General features: G+C 37.8%; 1 protein-coding gene across 3 annotated transcripts; it reads right to left on the bottom strand.

Moving 5' to 3' along the window:
* Positions 1-245: 245 nt before the first annotated feature.
* On the bottom strand, positions 246-13,883 carry rad23ab (RAD23 homolog A, nucleotide excision repair protein b). 3 transcript variants are annotated; one of them, XM_041791648.1, is made up of 10 exons: positions 13,656-13,883; positions 12,325-12,406; positions 10,857-10,936; positions 9,815-10,263; positions 8,102-8,148; positions 7,610-7,740; positions 7,409-7,529; positions 5,325-5,509; positions 4,784-4,930; positions 246-2,401 (listed from the first exon to the last, which is right to left on the bottom strand). In XM_041791648.1, exons 1-10 carry the CDS (start codon positions 13,722-13,724, stop codon positions 2,288-2,290), a joined length of 1,425 nt encoding a protein of 474 aa, XP_041647582.1. In that variant the 5' UTR covers positions 13,725-13,883; the 3' UTR covers positions 246-2,287. The 3 variants fall into 3 exon arrangements, with proteins under 3 accessions (XP_041647582.1, XP_041647585.1, XP_041647584.1); XM_041791651.1 differs by having other exon boundaries at positions 5,325-5,506; XM_041791650.1 differs by having other exon boundaries at positions 7,610-7,737.
* Positions 13,884-15,239: the final 1,356 nt, after the last annotated feature.

Below are 15,239 nucleotides of genomic sequence, written 5' to 3'. Positions count from 1 at the left end.
GCTCTGGGACACTAGAAATCACTGTTAAGCCCTCTGGAGGTGTCATATGACTAATTGGACAAAACAGACAAATGGGGTTTCCCACTTGACAACCCTGGTGAAATGTTGGCTTTTTGCTGCCCATCTGTCTGCATGGTTGGCTAGAGGAGGCAAATCATAAGGATTTTAGACTTCTTTGCTGAGCACTTATCCTCTCTGGAGAGCACACTACCTTGTGTTTGCTTCAAATCATGACAGGAAGAGTATTCAAGGCTTGCATTTCATTCATTGGTGATACATTATAAGCTTGTCTCACCCACTTTGTAAAAGCCATTTATTTTACACAATGCTGAAACCAAAGTTTTCACAACTAATCAGCAAAATCTCGACTGGTGTTCAAGATTGTACAGATTTTGTATAAACTCAAAAAGAAGAACAACACATTGAAAGGGTCAAACTGACATCAGAGCAACACCACACTGGTGGTTTCATCATTGCTTACCCACTGCCATGCTATAAATAACTGTAACAACTCCATGCATCTGACAACCCCGCACATCTTAAGCCTTTGTCACAATAAAGTGCCTTTTATCCCAAAGTATGTATACCCCATTTACAATATAATACAAAACTTAAAAAAGTCCCTTCCAGTTTTAACACAGTAAAGACAAATAAAATGAGATACAGCAAACCACATGCTGAAAGCTGGAAAAAATACTTTGCTTTGTTTTGGCTTCTAGCACTCAAACTCAAATTCTCTCCAGTTCATTATGAAACAATAACAACTCTAATGATGATCACCAGTCATTCAGACACACCTGTGAAATATCAGAAATGCTATCAACACTAGTAAACTACAATATTTATGACATTAAATGTGTTCAAGTCTTTAACAACCCATAAGGCATGAGGGAGAAATGGCTCAAACTGTTACAGCCTTAAGATGCACTGAGAATGTGATATTGGACAAACTAAACAGAAACCAATTGTGTGGAAGGAGAAAGTGGACTGCATTTCATTTCTTCAGCTAAAGAAATATTGAGACAAAATACAACCTGTCTTTTAAATAAAAAGTCAAATGTTGCACTGAGTAAGCATGCTATGTGGCACTTCACAATCAATCTTCAAAATCTGGCATCAGTAAAATTATATATCAAACAAACCCACCACAATTAAAGAAGATAATGAGAGCGCAAGTTGACTGGTGTATCTAAGTATCTCCTCTTCCCCAAAAAAGTACAATACAGCAGCATAAACAATCTTGAAAACTACCAACTCAATAATTATTCCAAACCGAGTGCAAACTAGTTCAACTCTTACTGTAACAGAGTAAACCCACTGCTAACAATAGACAGATTTGATTTAAAACTCAAAATGTCTACTGATTTTGGAAGACCATGGCTGGGAAAAAAAACACACACACACACAAAGACAACAAAAAGTTAAATTTGGAATATAATTTCATTAAATGCTAAGAAATTATTTTGTTCTAAAGTCCAAATTTTGAAATACCTTACCACAAGGAGTACAAACGATCAATAAAATGGTTTAAGTTATTTTCTAATACTTTGGCCACTTGATTATCTTATTTTCTTGAAAATTTCATCTTATTTTTCTTGTTGTAGGAGGAGGTATAGGGGTGGGCAAATTACACCCAAAGCATTTTTAATCATCTTTGAGATTTTATTTTGCATGCACAAAACCACACAACCAAGTCTGCATGGTTAACAAAAGGCCATAACCTGAAGAATAAATTTATATTCTTTGGACTTTTTCAGTTTGAAATACTTTGTGATTTTTGGATGTTTTTTTCTGGGGATAAAGAAGTATAAGAAAAGAATAGATCAAACCTGAACTTTGAAATAAAGCAGTAAAGTCAGTGGTTTGCATCACATTTACAGGTAAATCCAACATGATAGGCTTATTTTTTTAAAATTGGGTTTTGTCATAAGAATTCAATTCATGTGCACTCTATACTGTATTGTCTATGTCGAGTCTTACTGCAGAGGTAACCCTCTTTGAAAAGCCTGTTGGCCCATAAAGGTGATGCATAACATTTCCAGGTATGACTTCTCACACTTGGCACAAGCGGCGGCTGTAATGATGTAGCAGCAGTGAGGCACAGCTCAGTTTGAGTTCATATGATGATCTTAATAGCATGTCGTCATCATCATCATCATCATCACTATCAACACACCAAAGTCATATGCAAGAAAAAAAAATGCTCTCGCTCTCCTTGCTCCTCCTCTGTCAACTCTGCTCGGCACATCCCCTCTGCAGCACTCCACTGATGTGGTCAGGTGATGAATTACTCATCGTCCCATGTTTGTTGTAGCAAGAAGTTAGCAGCAAGGTTCTCATTCTTCTCACAGGCGAAGTAAGCTTGGATAACTAAGCCTTCAGGGAAACCCAGTGCTTTTAACTGAAATACAAGGAACACGTTTAGTATGAAGAAATATACCAACTTTTTTTTTAAACAGCAAATGAGGTAGTCAACTGAGAAGTCTGCCATTAAAAAATGTCCCTTTAAGCAGTTTTATTTCAGGCAAGGCAGTGGTCACAACAAACATGTTTCAACTACACTGCGGTGTTGGCTTGGCTGCATGTTTCCTTACTTTGCTCTATTTTTTTTCTCTACACTGTAAATTGTAGCATGTCAAAGTCAAACTTGATATATATAGATAGACACACTACTTTACTTTCTGGCATCCTGATGTTTGTGCACATCAGGCTTAGCTCTGAAGTCTGATATTAAATTCTTAATGGTTTTTTTTCAGTGTGCCCATCCATAGATAACATTACCGATAAAAATGTAATTGTTTTAAGAAAAGTGGTTTACATTCTCAAAAAGGCTATATTGTACTCCAGCATAAATGAATTAAGTAATTTTTTTGCTTTGGTGAGAGTGTTCGTAATTCAGGTTAATCACAGCTTAATTTTACACTGGACCATGGGTGCGTTCGAAAACTCCATTTTGCTTAGGAAGGTTCCTAACTGAGTGAAACGACCCGGAAGCATTTTAGTGTCAGCCATGATAAAGGCCGTTCGAATTCTCCAACTGAAAAGGAAAGGAGCTTCATTATTTCCTTTATTATCTCCTTTAGCCTAGGAAACACTGGACCATCCTTTACCAAAAGAGGGATAAAAAGACGACCCACAATGCTTTGCAGAACAAGTGAATAACTTGACTGTAACTTTACTAGCCCCGATTTAAACCGTAAAATTCAGTCAAACCTATTATCCATGTGATAAACAGAAGGGAGTAGGGATGAACAGAGTAATATTATAGACATGAAAACTTTATCATTCAACTTATGATAACGATTTCATTTCTTCTCATTTCCATTTTATTAAAACAGTAAACCGATCAGTTAGTATTTTAAACTATATTTGTTTTGCTATTTTGAAATATTAAAGTAAATGTGATAAACCAATTAAAGCGATGAATTCGACATGTTGCTATATTGTTAATATAGGCTATATCTATCATTATAATTACGCAGGGAAGACGCGGTTTATAGAGCTCTTCACATGACAAGCCGCAAGAAAAACAGAACCAGAGTAGACTCTGTAATACAATTAACAGAGACGAGAGAATTAAAGAAATAAATGGATAGGTAGGGAATAAAGCAAAACAATTCATTGTGAAATAAAAGGACTTGAACATTACCCATGTAGTCGTATTGACTTAGCAGAAAGTTCAGATTAAGAGAAAAGTTTCTGCTGTTCTGGATGTTCACAGTCACAGTTCCTCTTCCTGAACAGACTTTGGCATATAAAATTCCCAAAGAGCTCATATCTCGGACGTTTTAGCGTTTCATTCACAGCACATAACAACAACACAGAGAATGCACCGAGTGGTAGATGCGAATTTTGTAGTCCATCAACGTTAAATCATCATTTTTACACAAAAAAACATACGTCACGTCCATAACATCCGCCTAGGGAAAAAGCAGTCGGATTCCTTAATCACCACAGTTCTCCTTTCCTATCCTCTTACTCCCACCTTTCCTTAACCCTGTGATGTTTTTCGTTGGGGTTAAGGAAAAGTGAATATGAAAGGACTTAGGAGGTAATTTTTTGGACTTTTCGAATGCACCCCATGTGTTTGCAAACCTCCAGGGGCCCTCGATGTAGCTGGACCCTAGAAAGCTCTCTGCTTTACCCCCCAGAAAGGCTGCATGTAGAGGCTTAGGGAGAGACTTTGTTTGGTCAAGAATATTTCAAAGATATAAGAACTAAATTGACTTTGGGTTGCTTGTCTGAAAGGAGATCAGTCCTACAAATACTTGTACTTGGTTGGAGCAATAAGGGAGACGTAGAGGGAGGAGATGAAGGGCTGCACTGAGAAACAGTGGCTGTTCAGAGATAAACTTTCCTTTGGTCTGAGAGACTGATGCAACATTTGCTGGACATCTCTTTTGTAAGTTGCATTCTAAAACTTTACATTAGCCCTCAATGTGAAAAATATTTTTTGAACATAGTCAAAGAGAAAAGTTCATCTGAAGCCCTTTAGATCTGTGGTTTTAAATTTGGGTTTTGCATTAGTTTAAGAGCATCTGATGATGGATAAATGAAAAAAAAGAAATTTAGCTGTTATTGTGCTTCATTATTGTGTAGCAGCTTGTGGGGATAGTGTATGGTTCAGATGTTTGAAATGTTAAAAACGAGCTAAGAATTGTTTGGTGATTTTAACGTTACTCTGAAAAGAAGAAGCATCAGCTTAGGTTTCTGACTTTTAACTTAGACTATTCTAATCACTGAACACTGTGTTCATAACCCAGACAACAACACTGTTACTCACCCTCTCAATGGCCTCCTTCTCCTGGGGGGTGACCTGGATGTAGTTGGTCTGCGGTGACCCTTGAGCCTCTGCTCCCTCCCCTCCTGTGTCTCCACCTCGAGGTTCATTCAGCATCTGGACAAAGTGCTCCTGGTGCTGTGTGATTTGCTGAAAGTAATTAATATAGACAATCAGAAAACACGATGGAACTAAACCACAAGTATCCTGCCTTGGCACAAATTTACAGAGCACTGATTACAACTAAAGATCAGTGACATATTTAAAAGTTATGTAAAATATGAAATTATTTAGAAAACTAAGTTATTTTTTTTTAAGTTTTATCAAGATATATCAGGCTTTAATGAAGTGAACTTCACAAATTTTAAATACTAAGAAAACCTTTCAAAAGCAGCATCTCTGAAATTAAAGTTTGTCATTGGCTTACAGAATTACTTTCATAATTATCTCTCAAAAGTTTCTAGAAATACCTTTCAACAGTAGCAGACAAACAGACAAACTTCACTCCCTAGCAGACACCCCCTGAGCATGTTTGTGTTGTTACCTGCAGAAGCTGTGGGTTGTCTCTGCCCAGCTGCTGCAGCAAGGCTGGGAGGAGGGCTGGGTTCTGTTGGATGATCTGTCTCATCTGCTGGAACTGTGGCTGGTTCCTCAGGAACTCCAGAGGGTTACCTGAAGACACGGAGTCTCCCCCAGTAGACGGAGGCTGGCTGCCAGTCACTGGCCCTGCTGGAGAGAAGATGGACTATTTACTGTTGTTGTATGTGTAAAATCACTAACCTGGCACGCCAGATGGATTTGTTTCACACATCCATCTGGGAAAGCTTCAATAGGAAACGTTTGAGAAAAGGCAGAGGCTTTGAAAAAAACTCAAGAGTATGATTGGGTGAACGTTCTGTCTGTCACAATTCTATGAGCCAGTCAGAGCAACAAAACACGTGATGTACGACACATATCAAGCTGCGCGTGCGCAGCCACTGACGAATAACGCGAAACATGCATGGCGATTACAGACATGTAAGTACTCGACTTTCGTTGTTTTTGAAAAGAAAACAGCTCACTGCTGGTCTTTGTTCTTCTTTAAATAAAGAAATGTTGTCAAGTTCTGATAAAACTGGTGCTTTAGCAGCATCCACGCTAATCTCTTCCCCCATAACTGCACCAGCTCTTGCTGCTGCTTGTTTACGTCACGTCTCTGCTGCGCCTGAAAGTACTGCCCCTCGTAGCTGATTGGTCCTGTCACTTTCCAACTGGGCCCAAACGGTTCAGATGGGAGTTTTGCAAGATGGATTCACCAGTGAAAAACAAGGAAACGGGCGTAACCATCTGCTCTGCAAGGTTATAAAATCACAGGAAACAGAACCAATCCTGAGACTTGAACCTATATATAGTCAATCCAAGGCAGGTACAGATTATAGTCCACTGAGTGCAACATGAAGTAAATATAAAATTACTATTTTCTAACATTAGCAATAACTAAGTTTTTTCTTTTCCTAATCAATCAATAAAAATGACATTTTCTTACTTCTAAAGAGTAGAAGAAATATGTACCAGAATATCAGTAACACAAACATTACAAACATGCTACAACCTTATTTAGTCTATTTTAGATTTAGACATGAGACGTATGTGGGTTTCTAATGCACAGGATGTTTACTCATTATAGCACCAGCAGGGGTGGAAAATAACTAGTTACATTACTTAAATCACTGTAGTTTAGTAGCTTCTTTTGGGTACTTGTACTTTGTTTGTACATTTTGAAATCAGTACTTTTACTTCAACTTAAGTACATTTGTACAGTGATCCCTGCTGGGGTTTCTTTTGCTCATATTTCTGGTGGCTTGTTGTGTTGTTTTTTTTTTTTGTTTGTTTGTTTGTTTTTTTTTTTAAGATTTATTTTTGGGCCTTCTCATGCCTTTATGTGATAGAGGAAGGACAGTGGATAGACTCAGGAACAGGGAAGAGAGTGTGGAGAGACATGCGGTAAAGGGCCTCAACGGATTGGAACCCAGACCGCCCGTGTACATGGGTAGCGCCCCAAACCACTCGACCATCCGTGCGCCAGCTTGTTGTGTTTTTGATGTGAGACACATTTTCACCATGAGTGAAGATATCCACCAAGGTAGAGTTGCTGCCTGTGACTTTAGCTGCTTAATGTTGCATAGAGCATATTCTTCATCAGGATGCAGTGCCTTGCTATGAGGTTGACACTCTGCTTTGTTTTTGACAGAGGAGACCCACCTTGCCACAGATTTTTGGGAGTTACTGCGGCTCTGTCATATTGGAAAATATTAAGCATTTTCAAAGGTGTAGTTTAACTTCAACCTCTTTAACTAAACTGTTTTTTCCTCCAAAATGAGGACTGAAATATTTTCTGACAAAATAGCTCCAGCCCAATACTAGATTAAAAAGCCACAGAAAATAATATCAGGAACTAAAAGAAAATTTAACAAATCTTGCTTGCATTACAACACTGAATCTGAAAAACAAACAGGTTATTTCTTCGCATAATGACAATTTAGTCACCCCAAAGAAAAGTGATTTGCAGTAAGAAGACCCTGAGGTAAGCCTAAAAAAGATGAATGTCAATTAAGAGCTTAGATAGAATTTCTTAATACGTGCTCTTACTGTTTGGGGCTGCTGGGGGTTGCTGGGGTTGCTGCTGTGTAGTCGGAGCAGGGGGGTTGGATGGCACACTCTGTCTAACTGGCTCCTGAGGTGGAAGATCGCTGGCTTCTGCTGGGATACCCTGTAGTACAAAAACATCAATTGTACTTTACTTCAGTGGCAGGTAGGGCAAGGAATAAGGCCCACTGGCTGGATCCTTACCATAAGTAGATACTCTACTGCCCGGTCTGGGTTGTTGTAACTGGCTCTGAGTGCGTTGACTACCTGCTCCCTCTCGTATCCCATAGACATGATCTCTGACACCAGGTTCTCATAGGCTGGACCTGTCACTGCAGAAGAAGAACAGGAGAGGCAGCACAGAGGCAGGAAGTATATGGAAACTGAATAAAATGAAATGAAGATGTTCTCTGGACTCCTATGCAATGGCCACAGTATCTCAGAAATTTGCCATATATTGTTGTCTTCAGAAATTATTTACAGATGTAGACATTCCTGACAAGTAGTAAAGCTTTTCTTTACATGTGATTATATGTCATAAAACAGTTCAGCTGAAGCATAGAAATGGTACATCTGTGGATTATGGCAGCCTGTGTGTTCGTTTATCATTATTTAAGAAGAAGTAATGCCATTTTTGCTGCAAATCCTGGTATTTGATCATCTAGGACATAGGAAATAAAAATGTATATGTCTTACCAAGTATTGACGCTGCTTCTTCAAGGAGACCTAGTTCATCAACAAGGCTTTGAGAGAAAGTATAGAGAATATTGAGTTAATCATTACTCTAAACCCTATAATCATATCATGCATCCATTTAAACAAAGAAATAGTCTATCTAGCTCTGTGAGGCTGCACCACACTGATAAAATCAGGTTCTCAACTGAAATGCCACAATGCTAATATTTCCAGCAATATCATCAGCCTAAATGCTCTTTAGCAGATATGAATTTAACATGTTCTTGTTTCTTAATAAGCATTTTGCACAGAGTGGGAAATTAGCACCCACCAGCAGCTGAATGTAGGTACTTTTGAGCAGCATCAGGTGAATTTGTTCATCTTACCAGCCACAGGGGCAAGTAATAAAGAAGCCTATCTTAAAAGTGATTTTTTGCAGTAAACAACACAAATTGAACTCTTTCTTTCTGCACGTTTCTGCTGACTTTATGAGCAAAGCCGAGCGGACCTACACACTCACTGACCAAAAAACCCAGCCTCCTCCTCCCTACGTCAGAGACTCTAAGTCTAAGTAGTGTCTTGCTTGTTGCAAGTCCAAGGTAGTTAAACAAAGCCTTAGTTTTGGCATGGCACTGCAGAAATCGTGCTCAAAATGTTAAATATTACTGAGTCTGACACTCATAATGCAGGAAAATGCCTATGAATTTACCGTACGCCCGTAGGAAGCGTAGAAAATGTTTGCAAAAATTTTCAGTATCATGATATATTTCAGTCCTTACACATTTTGACATTTAAGGGTAAAGCCTATAAACATAAGCTTAATAATCATCTATGGTAGGCCTACATGATATGAGAAAAAAGCATGTCTTACAACATTTTCAATGTCACAATCACAGTACGAGGTGCAATTAAACAAAACTAGAACATGTTTAAATGTATATTAGCTACATTTCTGCAGTTGTGTCTATCTAGTAGTCTTCCTTCTTAGAACAGTATGTGTTTGCATGTTTCTCCTGATCCAGAAACATCACTTGACACCAATGTCTGATAGCGCTGTAATGAAGGACTCCTCATTACAAGAGAAGGAAATAAATAACGGTTTGAAAACCAAATGAAATGAAGTTATTTGCACCAGTTAATAAGATGCTAAATGGGGAAAATGTTATTAATTGTGCAGTCCTTGTCTATGGAAAAAGAAAAAAAAAACCTTTTCAAGAATGCAGAATGAGATTTTAGAAGCACTACAGCAAAACTATAGTTGAAGGCCAAGTACAGAGCTAAATTCATGTCCTAATAGTTCATACAGGCAAATTTGTTGAAAAAAATAGGTTTATAATGAACAACAGTTGTGATTTTTTATACACCAACTCTTTCTTTTTAAATAGCCTTAAATTTGTACACTATAGGTTTTGATTACAATATTAAACCTTATTAAACAATACTGTTTGTTAAAATAGAGTGGCTGGTAAAATATATATATTTGTGAATCCACCAGCCACAGTGCCAGCTAGATGAAAAAGTTCAATTCCAACTCTGATTTTGTGTCTATATTCATGACTAGACAATGTGCTCACTTGGCTAATGATTTACCGTGTATGATCAGCGGAGATGTGAATGTTGCAGTTTAGTGATAAAACATATTTTCTTTGTGGTTTTAAGATTTCTAACTTGTTTCATATACACCTTGAAGATGATTTTAACTCATTGTACTTAAAAAAAAAGGTTTCCTTTAACCTGGAAGCAGAGGAGAGAACTGGAGGAGTGGCAGGTGGTTGGTTTTCAGGCTCTTCCCTTGGCTTCTCTTCTGGCTGGGCAGCTGGGGTGGGGCAGTCGGCAGGGACAGAGGTCTGGTCTGTCTGAACAGTTTCAGGTACTGGAGCAGGGGTAGAGGCCAGAGAATCAGCAGGAGCAGAGGCTGGTGCTGAGTCTGGGGCAGCGTTTGAGTCCAGAGCAGCTGCTGCTTTATCACAGGCCTGTGGGGTGTTTTCAGGGGCTGTGGAAGGGGTTTCAGGGGGAGGCACTGACTGTGGGGCAGATGTGGGCACAGACGCTGCATGTGTTGGTGTAGAGGGCACTTGTGATGGGCCAGAGGATGCTGCTTGGCCTGAGACTGCAGGTGGTGCTGGTGCAGCAGGTTGGGACGTTGGCAGGGTGGATGCTTGTGAAGGAGGGGCCTGTTTAGGCTAAAAGGAGAGAAACTGACCATTAGTAGTGTTGATATAATAACCAAATGGGTAGCAAGACTAAATTACTAAATTCACTGACATGGACGAGGCTGATAGGATCAATTTTTCTACTTGAGTATCAACATATCTCAATTGAAAGCTGCTATTATGAAATAGATAGAAATAGGCTAAAAGTGTGATTACTGATAAATGTCAGGGGACAGCACTGAGCAGTGTTCGCGTTTACTTAGACAGGAAAGACGGAAAATATGGGGAGAGAAAGTCTGGGGAAGACATGAACTGAGACTAGTTATCAATCCCACAGCCAGTGAGTTGAGGACTATGGCTTCTGTATATGGGCACCTGCTCAACCCACTGAACTACACCAGTGACCAGTCAGCTCTATTCTAAAGAGTGGAGGAGAAACAACATGAAATGTACATTTAGATAACACTAATTAGAACACTCACATTTTCACAGCCTCATTTTTGGTTGCTTTTCTCTTTACATTTTAACCTTAATAACTAATAGGAACAGATGGGTCCTATTCTGAGCAACAAATGGTTAGAGTGGCATCAGTCTCTCACAACACAATCTAAAGAGGCACTGACCTTGGTAACCATGACCACCACAAAGTTTTTTTCATCAATTTTGTACTCCTTCAGTGGGATGTCATCATTTAAGATTTTTCCTGTGACATTAAAGGAGAAACATGATTTTAGAAAAGCTCCATGCCTTAGTTAGTTTTGAAAAGACAAAATAAGGTTTCCCACAAAATGAGAAAAAAAATGAACAGAGACAAATGTAGAAACCAAAGCTTATTATGACAATTCTGACCCTTTCATCCCTTTTAAAGACATAAAACTAAAGGTGATAGGGCTTTTTCCACCAGGGCCCCTCAACTTTGGAACAACCTGCCTGAGCAGATTAGGTGTGAAGAAAAAGTGGCATCTTTTTAATCACTTCTTAAAACTCATTTTATATGGACTTGCTTTTATGTGATGTCGTCTTTGTCTTTTTAATCTTATTCCTTTATCTCCATTTTATTATTGTTATTATTATTACTTTTAATATCATCATTATTATTGTTACTATTTTTGCTGGGGTTTTTTTAGCATGTTTTAATATTTGCTCCTCTTAATGTATTAATTTCCTATTAACATTTTTTTTTCATTTAGGGTGATCTTATTGTTTGTTGCTTTTATTCTTTTGATGCTTGTATTGCTCTTAGAGTTTCCCTTGCTTATACTAATGTTTTTACTTCCCTTTGAAACATTTTTGCTCTCTAAATGTTTTGCTTCTTATTCCTTCTCTTTTAATTACTTTAAACTCTAGTCCTCCTTGTCTTGGGTTTTGTAGTGGGGTTCCTGTGTTGGCTGGGTGCTCTTGGGTTCTTAAGATGTCTCATGATGTTGTGGTTTGTGTCTTAGGATGTTATAGTACAAGTCATGTCTCATGAAGTCTGGGTAATAATGTTGTTTGGATTTGATAGATTGGGGTTTTGTTAAAGTTCTATTACCTTTAGTGTTTTCTTGATGTTGTTTTGCTGTCTTTATGCTTTGTTTGGGTTCTGCTACTTTGTTCTTCGGCATGTCAAAGCACTTTGTAAACCCTTGTTTTTCAAAGTGCTACACAAATAAAGTTATTATGATTGATATAATTATTATCATCATTACTATTATTATTTTTGTCCATCCAAAGACTGAGTAATGGACAAACACCTATTCTCTGCTTGCTGCTAAGTTGCCTCAGTGAGCACACACAGGGAAAAAAGTAATAGAGGAGACATTCAAAAGAGTATTATTTGCCAATCCATTCAGTTTTGTATGTCTGCATGATTTGCCAGAGAAAACAAAATGAAACCACTGATTAAATTACATTTAAAGATTACATAGCTAGGTTTCTTTTACACTTAAGTTGCCTTTTTTTATAGGTAACCTACCATCCATATTAACCTTGTCCCTGTTCAACTTTTGATTTAAAGTATTAACACCAAAATAATTGGCTGGTTTAGATTTAAATGTTATTTCAGTTCGTTATTTTATGGGTTCCGTCTCTGTAACAAAGACACGCACTCACCTGCATAGATGAGTTTTTGTCCTGAAGCGGGAAATGCATCTTTTCCTCTGTCCTCCTCTATTTTCTTCTTTAGTGCTTCAACCTGACATCAATCAACAGATGGATTATTGATACTGCTTTCTGAAAGTGAAAAACTCTGAATCATACAATGCGTCTCTGAAAATGATATGGCGGCTTCAGGTCTGCCTGATAGTCAAAGAAATTTCATACCATTATATTCTAGCATAATGGGTTACTTTTCAAAGGCTAGTGCTCTGTAAAAGGCCCTGTATTAAGCCAGACCTGGCAGTCTATACACAGTGGGTTCTGTCTAAATTGTAAAAGGAATACTATAATAGGAAACTGTTGTCAAAAGAGCATCCTGTAAGAAAAGGAATAATAACTGTCTTTTATAAAGCTTTGCGTGCACTTTTTGTCTGTTTCAAATTTGTTGGTGGCCCTTTGGTTGGGTTTTTTCCAACAATAAAGCAAGAAAAAGACATTTTAAAACCCTTACCAGGCAAATTACTGAGGTTATAATATAAGGGCCATCCTATTTGGTAGAAAATAATCAAAGTATCTTATCTTTCTAATGATAATCTTTTATTTACAATAACAGTGAAAAAGAGCATATTACTTCCATGTCCATTTTGATTGAGGAAAGACATTAGGTTGGATATATCTCAAATAAACTACTCTGTATTATACCTAATAGGTCAAAACATGGGGGTCACTGTTCTCTTCTCTTCTATCTTTCCACTTCTGGGAGGTTTAAAATATTGCATCGTCATTCGTGGTTACAAACCGAAACAAGTCAAGCTTTATCAAGCCCAAACAAATCATAAGAAACGTTTCCGCTCGGGACTTCCAAATTAACCCTTAAGTATAACTTAAGAGTTAGTATACTGACAAAAATAAAGGCCAAGAAGCCATAAAATACAATCAGATATTTGAGTGTTTCATCACGTGAAAGACTAAATAAATTTAGCAACAATGTTTTGTATAGGTTTGCTTTTTGTTCACCAAAATAATTAGGTTTTGCGCTTTTACCTTGAAGAGAAACGTGCTCAATTCCGGTCTAATACGACCTAACTCTGGTTATGTTACCTCACGTGAACTCAGTTAATAACAGCAACATTCTGCGGAATTGCTAACTTGTCTGACAACATATTTTTTCACACTAACGTAAGGTTACTTTTCCTACGATAAATAATCTGACCTTATTTACGACAGAAAAGCAGGATTTACTATGGCCATGCTTCACATGAGCTAGCATTGTCGTATGCTATGATCTATATTCTAGCGCTCCCGGCCTGACCGTGTTTACTTCAGCTCCGTTAACTTCTACTCACCGTCAATTCTGGGTCTATTTCTATTTTGAACGTCTGCTGTTGAAGGGTCTTCAGTGTTATCGTCAGCATTTTTCCACGCAGTGTCAGAGGCCGTTAGGGGTCAAAAGCACGGTATACACGGCAATTTCTTGGATGTAGTCCCCCTTTTTTCGCACAGTATCTATTTATCAGGGTCTAAATGTATGTGTGACTCAGCTGTCTCAGTACCGCGGAGCACGCTGGGCAGGGACGCCATCTAGGGCTGAAGGTAAAGCACAACATGGTGCTGCTTTTAAGGGCTGTGGGAAATATCAGAACTTAGAAGGGGCAGCTAAGAAGTTGCTATCTCATCATCATCTACCTTATCTAGCTCAGGGGTTCTCAAAAATTTCAGCCCACGACCCCCAAAAATAAATGTGTCAGAAACCGGGGACCCCAAATGTACCTGAAGGTGGTTGAACTCAGCCATGCATATTCAAGATTAGTCATGGGCAGACAAGGCCGCCCATAAGGGGGGAGTTTTCAGGGGCCAGTCTGAGGCATATGAAGACTGTAAAATCATGGTCCATTGTAAATACAAGCTGTCATAACCGTTTTTTACCTGAATAACAACCACTCATACTAAAGCAACAGATAACTTTTTGTGCTGTAGTGTACAGCCATCTTCAAAATGCAAATCCCGTTCTTTAAAACATAATTAAAATGGGCTAAAATGGGTTAAAGTGGTACAAATGGGCAGAAAATTTGGTGAAATAGGATTGTTGTGAATCAGGGTTTATAAAAATATGGGTCAATAGAGCAGCCACAGGCAGCAAGTGGTAGGAATTTATTAAGAAGTGGCAAAAATGACTTAAAGTGGCAGAAAAGTGGTGGAATGGGATTAAAAAGTGGCAGAAATTGGGTTAAAATGGCAAAAATGTGTTATAAATTGGAAAAATTGTAGGGAAAATTGATTAAAATAGGTTCAACTGTGTGCAAATTGATAAAAAGTGGCAATTAGTAGTGGCAAAATTGGGTGGAAAAGTGTTTAAAAAGTAGCACAAATAAATACTTTTAACATTACAACCCAATAATAGATTATCTCATTTTTCAGCTCTAAAATGAGGCGACTGTTTCCCAGGATGCATGCTAGCACCAGTGCTACACAGATGCATTGATAATAGAATACTAAATAGATAATAAATTACTCAAAGGTCCAACTAGGGACAAGAGTTGGAAATTAGCAATTGCTATAAACTCCCTGTACACCACATCAGATTCATGCTCTGTTATAAAACTATGTTAAATTGCATTGTCCCTATCAAATAAATAAATTCAAATTCAAAAATGCTTTGTTTTAGTTTAGTTTTTATCAGTTTTAGTGTTAGTTTATTCAGCAAACTAAAACCAACACTAGTTTCCCTAATTAAATTTTATTTGAGTTAGTTTCTGAAGCACAGAATACAGTCTTAGTTTTCATTTTTGTAAAGCTTAGTTTTTATTTAGTTTCAGTTTACTAAAATGATTTCTACAGTTTTTTTTTTTTTATTTAGTTTAAGTTAATAATAATAACAATAATAATAATAACCTTGGTCCACTGAGCTGACTGGGAGTTTTTTTAATTGA

This window comes from Cheilinus undulatus, linkage group 7, assembly GCF_018320785.1.
Source record: "Cheilinus undulatus linkage group 7, ASM1832078v1, whole genome shotgun sequence".
Taxonomy (NCBI): domain Eukaryota; kingdom Metazoa; phylum Chordata; class Actinopteri; order Labriformes; family Labridae; genus Cheilinus; species Cheilinus undulatus.
The sequence above is the reverse complement of the archived record's forward strand: the minus strand, read 5'-3'. Positions and strand labels throughout refer to the sequence as shown.